At 32.6% G+C, this 9,507-nt stretch overlaps 1 protein-coding gene across 1 annotated transcript; it reads right to left on the bottom strand.

Moving 5' to 3' along the window:
* Positions 1-5,596: 5,596 nt before the first annotated feature.
* LOC127712805 (uncharacterized) lies at positions 5,597-9,192 on the bottom strand. The gene is made up of 5 exons (XM_052219415.1): positions 9,094-9,192; positions 8,165-8,296; positions 7,538-7,673; positions 6,443-6,535; positions 5,597-5,775 (listed from the first exon to the last, which is right to left on the bottom strand). The coding sequence occupies exons 1-5, from the start codon at positions 9,151-9,153 to the stop codon at positions 5,597-5,599; spliced, it is 600 nt and encodes a 199-aa protein (XP_052075375.1). The 5' UTR covers positions 9,154-9,192.
* Positions 9,193-9,507: the final 315 nt, after the last annotated feature.

Here is a 9,507-nt window from a genome sequence, read left to right as displayed (position 1 = left end):
TCCCTAGCAAAAAACATCGCAATGAGCTATATATAAAATACATCTGCCGGAAATGAATCAAATAAACAACAAAATTTAATTCAGCTTGTATACAAGAAGTGCAAATAAGGTCAATAATACCTTGGTATATGTAATAGCAGGCTCCTTATGACCTCTATCTCTTGTGGAAATCCCATTTTTCAGGAGTTTTGTATATATTTTGGATCCTCGATATGAACTTCCCTCTAGAAAACAATTATTGACATAACATTTGGAAACAGTTTATTTAAAGGTAAATGGAAATTTGAGAGATAAATTGAATTTTATTAAACATTTATGCCTAACTCTTGATTTGTGGTTCAATTGCCAAATGCGAGGCTTTCTCGGAATTAAGGGGAGACATACATCAGATATTTCGTCAAGAGTATGAAGAAACTCTTGGGATGTATGAGTTATCAGAGAAATTCAGAAATATTATAACTGATAATGCTGCCAATATGATAAAGGCTTTCAATTTTTCATTACCGGTTTTTCCTGACACATTGGTTGATGAAAAATCTGATTATGAAAGTGGTGATGAATCTGATAGTGAATCTGAATAAAGATGATTTTAATGTTGAATTGCAAGTTGATAATTTCCCTACACTTGGCCACTGCTTTGCCCATACATTACAATTAGTGGTAACAGATGGTTTGAAAGAGACTAGTCATAGTTTAAAAACAGTAATTTCAAAAGCTGCAAATATAGTTAAATTTGTAGGAAAATCTGTTAATGCCTCCGATTTCCTTGAAAATGAGGAAAGACTACAAACTGACAATGCAACTCGTTTGAACTCACTAATTATTATGATAAGGTCTTTTTTATTAGTACCTGAGGAAAAACTAGCAAAAACTGGGTCATCAGTTCAGTTGTCTCTTTATGAGAGAAAACTTTTGAAGGAACTTTGTTTTATTTTGAAACCTTTTGTAGACGCTACAATTATGGTTCAGAAAGATAAGCCAGTGTCTGCAAGCTTTGTTGTTCTTATATATATGGATTTACCTCACAGATAAATGAATTATCTGTTACAAACAACTACACAATGGTTCAATCTTTGACATTGTCGTTAGATGACAATTTCTTTTTGGCAGCAATGTTGGACCCGACAATCAAGCTAAGATTGTGCAACAGTTAATATACAATGGAGTAGAGAACAAATTGCTTCCTAATGCTTAAAAATACCACATATCATCAACACATGTAGATACAGAATCATGTGACACTGATTATTCCCAACAACAAAAGAAGTCTAGAACTGACTCTCAAGCTTGTGGAATTCTTAAGTTTCATGACCCAAAAAAAGAATTCGTCATTTGTCTTGTGATCCTGAAAAACATGAGGGACAATCAGTACGTGATGGAGCCATATATTGAAAATAACCCTTTAGGGTTTTGGGAATGACATGAAAATAACTATTTAATACTAGCATCAATGGCTAAGAGTTAGGGATTCCTTGCAATACCGGCCTCTTCTGCACCAGTTGAAAGACGTTTTAGTATTGCTGGCAAAATATTTCTTCCTGACATATGTCGCCTCAGTGATAATACATTTCACAATCCGAGTTTTAACTTGAAAGCTTTAAATGATGCTAATGTAAAGTTCGTTATTTGAACAGAAATGTTGTAGTAACTTTTTCATAGTTATTTCTTTTTATTTTGTAGAATGTAATAGACTGTAATCGAAAAGTAATGTAATTTGTAATCGATTACAAAAAAAAAAATCCTAAATTAATCGATTACATATGACAGTAATCGTGCCCATCCCTGTCATAGAAGGCTATTAATTTGGGTACCGTCTTTTCCCATAATGAGGTATTCTTGTCCTTTCTTTGGATGAACTTGTCATACGGATTTAGGATTCTGACAACAAAATCAATCCATGGAAAGTCATATATATTAAGCCAACGCCGGACACTGGTAGTAATAATTGTGATTAGTTTTAAGTTTTAGTTTACTTTTTTTTCCAGAAGATACATTTTCCAAACAAATATTTTCAAGGAAGTTGCTACCTGAGTGAGGGTTACATTTTTGTAATGTACGATATTCTTTATTTCTATAAGTTTAATTTCATTATTTTCTTTAATATTACCTTTCCATCAGGGATAGCAGCCAAATATTTGATTTTTTTGTCAATAACAAGTCCACAAGATTCAGCTTTGATCACAATATTTTCTTTTCCTGTTATGTTAATGTATTCTTGGATGGTAACTCTTTCCTTACGAATGCCAGTTTTAGTTGATTAGTTTCCTTTAAAATTGCTGTATGACAGCTGTACGACAATAGGAGTTACTTTAAAACTGGTGTTCCGCATTCATCCATTTTTGGACTGCAGACTTGCATTTTGGTGACCTTCTCAATTTTGATTATTTCTGATGTTGTAAACTCTATATTGTTCTTTTGGAATTGTTAGCTCTTCTTCTGACACATCACTTTCAGGTTGCATCGATTCTTTACCATAATGTCGTTTTGATTTAATGATGTTGCATTCCTTAAGAGATGACACTGTTCTTTTCCATCTTCTTTCGATAGTCTTTTTTGATCTTTGCTCTTGTTATTATTAGCAATACACTGCTCTCTCTATTGGTACAACTTGTCAAAATATAAACCGGAAGTTGTTTCAGTAGTTTGAGCACATACATTTGGTGACCAATTGGGACCTAGATAAAATCTAAATGCACCTGCATAACACCGTGTATGCCATGCACCCCTATTGCAATGTTTTCCACCATCAAATTTGGATTTAATGTGCATCCAGCACTCGGCAAAATTGTGGTAAAATTTCCTGATAGTTTAGATAAATTTGTCTCCATAAGGTTCAATCAATCTACCAGTGTGACGCCATTGCACTAACATGCACAAGTTTACTAACACATTCAAGGAAAAAGAAGCGAAATTAATAATTTAGATAACACATGTAAATTTTATGTGCATTATGTATCAAAAATATTACTTTCTCTTCTTTTTCTCTGAAACAATTAGAAAGAAATATTTGTATTAGAATTAATACCGGGATTGTAATAACACGAGGAACTCGACGGGTGCTACATGTAGAGCAGGACCTGCTTACCCTTCCGGAGCACCTGAGATCACCCCCAGTTAATGGTGGGGTTCGTGTTGCTCAGTATTTATTTAGTTTTCTATGTTGTGTTTTATGTACTATTGTTTGTCTATTGGTCTTTTTCTTTTTTAGTCATGGCGTTGTTTATTTTCGACATATGAGTTTGAATGTCCCTCTGGTATCTTTCGCCCCTCTTTTTTATTATTCAACCACACCGAAACTCTTGTCATTTTTCAGACACATCGAACGTTTTTGATTATTCGAGGCTCACGTTTATTCATTTTGGAGAAATTACACGTAAATCAGTCTCACTTCACGATTAACAAAATTCAAGAACCTACAGAAAAAACTGGTTTACTTGCACTTTATGGCATAACAAACCCTCTCTTTTCCTTTCATTGTGCACGTGGTAAAAATAAGAGAATCTACACCTACATACTACTGTTATTGTAAGGTCGTCTAGTAAGGGTTAGAGAAAAAATAATGTGCATGAGTGAAAATAAGTTGAAATTCAGTTTTACTAAACAATTCGAACTTTGAAAAGATGCAACTGATACATTTTTGTAAAACAAAAAAAAACCTGGTTTGCTTATTGCTTTTCTTTCTAACGGATGTGTTTTTGCTCCGTTTGCAATCTGAGTACTTTATTTTTGTTATAAGTTGGTTTTCCATGTTTGGTATAAGAGCAGGATCTTTTGTAACAAGTCTTGAAATTTGACATCTTTCTCCTTATTTTCTGATATTTTGCTTCAGTATACAAAAGACTCTTGTCCGGCAGTTTTTCTTATTCTTTTTATACGCCCGAGTATAGTGTTTGCCAGTAGCCTTCATTTTTTGCATAACTTTTGAGAATTAACATTTGTTCTTGAATGCTTACTTCTACGTGACAGCGTGGTATTTTCTCCATGTATTTTTCGGAATGAAATTCAACTATGTATAAAAAAATCAGTAGTGCGTTAAAAAAAAAACAATTGAAAAGACATGCGGCACTTAGGATGTTTTAGATGACCAGTGTCGCATGCGTGTGCTATATGTAAAAAAAATGCAATTAAATGATATTTAGCTAGTATAGTAACCTAAGTTCCGTATTTCAACAAAAAAATGACAAAAATGTGTCTGTTGATTAAATTTAAAATTGAATAATCATTGCACACTTCGGCTCAAAGCCGTTCAAAAAACTTTTTATTTATACCATTATTCATTGCTATAATTTTCTAAATTTTACTTATACATTTACTCAGTAATTTGTTTTAAAATTACTAAATTATTAGCTGTGATTTATAGAATAGGATTCTCGAAAGCAACATTAAGAGTGGCATTAACTTTGTTGTTAGTACATTTGTTTTTAATTTGAGTTTTGCGTATTAAAATTTCATACAGAAATAGCAAAACTATTGAAGTGTTGCACCCTTTTTCTTAAATTTTGCTAAAAGACTAAATTCCCAAGTCTGGTAAAATGAGTACACGGTCCGCCCGATGAGTGCCAACATATCAAATTTTACACATTGAGCAAAAAACATTAAGGGCAGTTTTGATCCCACGGTGATTTGTTTACGAAAATTTGCAAACAAGCTATTTTTGTACTTAGTCAATTCCAATATGTTATAAAAAATTATACCCACATGTGGTAAATTTAGAGATGAATTGGTTTGAAATTTTAGACCTTCACAAAACAATTTCGGTTTCTTGGAAATTTCTATCCTTTGGACAGACACACATAACTTTTTTGTTTCAAAAGATAAACACATGCCGAATTTTTGTTAAAAAATCTTAATTTGTTTAACAATTCTTTGTAAATAATTCATTTTAATTTAATTTTTCCAGATTTTAGAAAAAAAAACGGGATTTTTGTGCTGCATATTTACCCAATTTAAAAAAAATTCATCGGTGATTTTTTTCATAAAAATTGGAAGAAATAATCTTCATACAGTATCAAGTCAAATGTCATTTTAAAAAAAGGGGGGCCCATGTGCTCGTTTGCAAGCTAATTATTAAAAACACTGGAAAATGCATCTTTTCCCGATTTGTCATTACCTCCCCTGTAAATAGATTGTATATCGTATGCCCTTAATAATTGAATGTTCCTCCAACGTAACCATACATTTTATTATGTTACATTACGTGTCAAATAATGTGCATAACACGAGGAATAAAACTGGAATTATCATACGATGTTCTTTTCGTACGTCAATTAGTGAATAAAACATAATTTATAAAGCATTGCAATGAAAGTGACCATATTGAAAGCATATTTTAGTTCTATCAAACCCAGCTCTAATTCCAGTAGAAGTCTTGTTTTCACAATTCAATTTCATCCCGGGTGCATAGATTTCAAATAAGATAAGTGCCTGATATTTCAAAAGATCAGAACAAACTACTGACCTTTTCAGGCTTTCATGACAAACACAAATTTCTGGTAAAGACTGCTAAAGAAAATATAACAACGATATTTTTTTATTTATCAAAGTGTTTTAAAACATGACGCAAATAATTTTCTGATGCGGAATACATATTACTATTTTATAGAACAGTGAATACATAGGTGACACCTACATTATCATAACAATAATTAGGGACAGGTATTTCTAATGTCTTTCTCCATTTACCATGGACTTCTAATTCTTCCATTACAGTTCTTATAGACTGCTCATATTCAGGCTCACCATAGTTTGCTCTCCTTGTTATAACAACTTTACCATCTGAAAGAGAAAAAAAAACTTCAATAAAGTATTTTTCAAGAAGAATAAACAAAAATGGTCATGTAGATGCAAAGTTCTTACATGTTAATATTTAACTCTATATGAAGATAAATTAACAGAGATAACGGGAACACGACACTAATACAAAGTTCTGATTACTTTTATGCTACTTTGCGTTCGTCAAAAATAGAAGTGTTTGTATCATATGTCAGGCTTTAAATTGCCACATGGAAACTTGTGCAGAAATACGTGTTGATGCAAAAGGGCTACTGGTGAAAGCAAAAACTCTGGCAGGCGACAAGCAACATGTGGCGGCGCTGACAAAGTAGTTTTGACAGGATATTTTGCATATCTACAACATGTACAATGTAAAGATAAAGATGACAACTAATAAAATGGGTCAACAATACTGGATTTGACGTCAGCGCTTCAACCGTAAGACGGGATAACATCAAGTGATGACTACATTTTTAACCCTAGTCAATCTACATAATATGGGCAATTTAAATATGAAAAAAAGGATTATGTAATTAAATTGTGTTTGCTTTACGTCTGTTGGCAAGTATTTCATATTACTTCCTAGTAGTTTTCGTGCGTTATCTCTGTATATTAACCATAAATTCTGTTTGTCCCATTGCTCTATAGATTCTTATATGTCTGTATTTACCTTTCTTCGTAAACCGTATACATTCGTAGAGGGAATCAGGTGGGAGATGTCCGGGTACAAAACATCCACATGTTAAAACACAATCAAAACATCCTGAAATATACTTCTCTTGCAATTGAATTAATTCAGAAATAATTGCCTTTTTAGTGATACGCTCCTATTAACGACACAATTATACATATATGTATCGAGCAATATTTCAACAATGCATTCAGTGAAAATCTTTTCACGGGGGATTATAATTTGAATCATCTTTATGTATTTTCAAAAAACAAGACTAAATTTGTTACCGACCCTTATGTTCATAACTGACACCCCCTTAAATTGCATTATAAATTTAGGGACAGATCTACAATGATCTAGAGAAACTCAAATGATTCTCACATCCTCGTTCTGATTTCAACAGTTAAGTCTATTGCAGAAAAACTCCTTAAAACAAATGAAATAAGCCTTTTGACGGAAATTCACAGCTGTAAACAACTTTCAAACATATCTGAATTAATTTCTTGCATTTGTAATAAAACAGCGCATGCGCGTGACGTCAACTTCTGTCATCAGTAATGTTATAAGGATTCAAACGGTTTGTAATTTCTGGATAGCTGAAAGATTGAACATACAAACCACCAACAGAAACCAAAAGCGAAGTCTTTTTTGAGTTGATGAATGTCCTGAATTATTATTATTTAAATAAAATATGATTCATAAAATGTACCGGACATGAGAAGATTACATTTTTTAAGATTTTCTTTCTTTCCTGCTTTGAGAAACCTAATGATAGAGGGGCATCATAAATAAACTTCTGTTATTTTATTGGTGTACGGGTTAGAACAAGAACACGTTAAATAAAAATACGTAAAAATATTAAAGAATATTTACTTAAATAGATTTGAACAAAAAAAAAATAAAAATAGTAAAAGGGGGTTCATATTCCCAAGCACGTGTGAAATGTCAATTTTCTCTCTCCTGCGTTGTTCTAAATACAACTGACCATGGACTTTTGATTGTGACGTTACGCACGTGCTTCTCGTGTTTTATTGAAATTAAAACATGGCTTTGATTACAAATCGAAAGAAGAGGATCATATTAGAATAATACCTTTGACATCTGGTATTGCATCATTTGTCAGGTAACAGTTGTAATAGTTTCTGTATACATTTATTTTCCTCGATAAATTTAACATCCCGATTGACGGCTCAAGGGCATCAATTTTTCTGAATCCATGTTTGCGAAGCTATAAATTAAATATGTTTATCACTAAAACGACAAAGGGAAGAAAACGAAAGACAAGATATATTTATATGGCAAGTGACTTGAATGTGTATCGTTATGGTCATGAATGTATAACAGCATGCACGGAAAAAGAGCATTCAATGAAGAACATTGCGGGTTTCCAAAGTTTAAAATACATTCATTGCGTATCTACTTTTATGTTTTCAATTCCGTATATTTGTATTTTCTGTGGGTTATTTTTTTTCTTGTTTCAATAAAGGCCACATTTTCTATTGTATAATTTAATATTATTTTCGGATAAATATGAATTTGCCATATAAGGTAATTTTGGGACGTCACAAAATTTTAAACATGCCTAAAACTTGATATAAAAAGATAATATTTGTAAAAGATAGGAGTCAAACATTGGGTACTCGAAAATGTTTAAACAGCTATGAAAAAAGAACAACATGCTTGAGTATATCATGTTTTAAAATTGGTGGATTGACAAACCTGTGTTGCAACAAGGCCAGTTCCGGCACCTATATCAAGAATTTCTATGTTGTCACGTGCAGATGTGTCAAACAGAGAAGCTACTGTTTCAGCTGTCATTTTTGGTCCTAGATAAACTTGTGGTGAAACGTCCTAGGAAGAGAAAACATGCAGTATGTTATCCGATTTCAAGGTCCTAGATATTGACTTTCATTGTACGTGTACACGATATTTTGGATTGCATCATTTGATCAACAAAAATCAAAATAAGATAATACAGCTTATAAAAATATGTCCAAAGTGCGCCTTATGGCATAATTATACTAAAGCAATTTATATGTACATGTGTAACAACGATTTTGATCCGATGATGCGACGGTTCACGGTCGGATTTATTGGCAAAAACGTTGCAGATCGTTGCACAAACGCAGTCGATGTTACTTGGATATTTCAAATGTTGATTTGTAACATTCTACAAGTATAGCTAGATATATATATATATAGTACCGGGGTTTTATTTTACTATTCACTATACATATCAAAATTTGTAGAGAGTGTGGCATACTCCACTCAAGAGACCTACGTTTCAGTCATAATTCCAACTGGACGTGGGTGCGTATTTATACATCCATCCACACTTTAATTTCATCTTTTCCATGGGTTTAACTGCTGCGTGAATTGAGTACAGAGATGAGTGTATGAATATTTCTATACCCAAGTCATTTCTATGGTTAGTCATCCAATACATATGTTTCATGTGTTTAAAATAGTGATACGTATAATACTTTTTCCTGTTTTATTTTAAGTTCTAACCTAACGAGAAACTATCTCGTATTTTATGTCTACTTTTATTGTATGGTGACACACACATGACACATCATAAATTGTTTTCCTAACAAAAAATGAAAGCAGCACGTTATCAATTTAATGTGTCCGAATATGTAAAATACCTCATCATATCCATTGCCTGACCAATTATCGTAATAGTCTATCACGGCCTCTGGTGACATGTTTCCATTTATGATTTCCTTTTCTCTTTTTACAAATTGTCCTGCAAAATGTAATCACAGTATAAGTTCCCATTAGAACCTGTCAGTTTAAGTCATCAAAAGATTACTAGTAAAAGAAAAAAGCATTTAATCGAACGATCATATTTTGAAAATTTTACAGATGCCAATACGAGTTGGTTGACCGTTATGAAATATCTGTTTCATAGATAACGACGGATATGTTCCTATCGTCGTACACACAATCCTATCCTCCATTTTCCCGAATTTAAACTACCAAATTAGACTTATGACCGGGTTTGTACTTACATTAGAAACACAACGGGTGCCGCATGTTGAGCAGGAACTTCTCACCCT

Source organism: Mytilus californianus, unplaced genomic scaffold (genome assembly GCF_021869535.1).
Source record: "Mytilus californianus isolate M0D057914Y unplaced genomic scaffold, xbMytCali1.0.p SCAF_8, whole genome shotgun sequence".
Lineage (NCBI taxonomy): Eukaryota > Metazoa > Mollusca > Bivalvia > Mytilida > Mytilidae > Mytilus > Mytilus californianus.
This window is presented reverse-complemented; position numbering and strand designations above follow the sequence as displayed.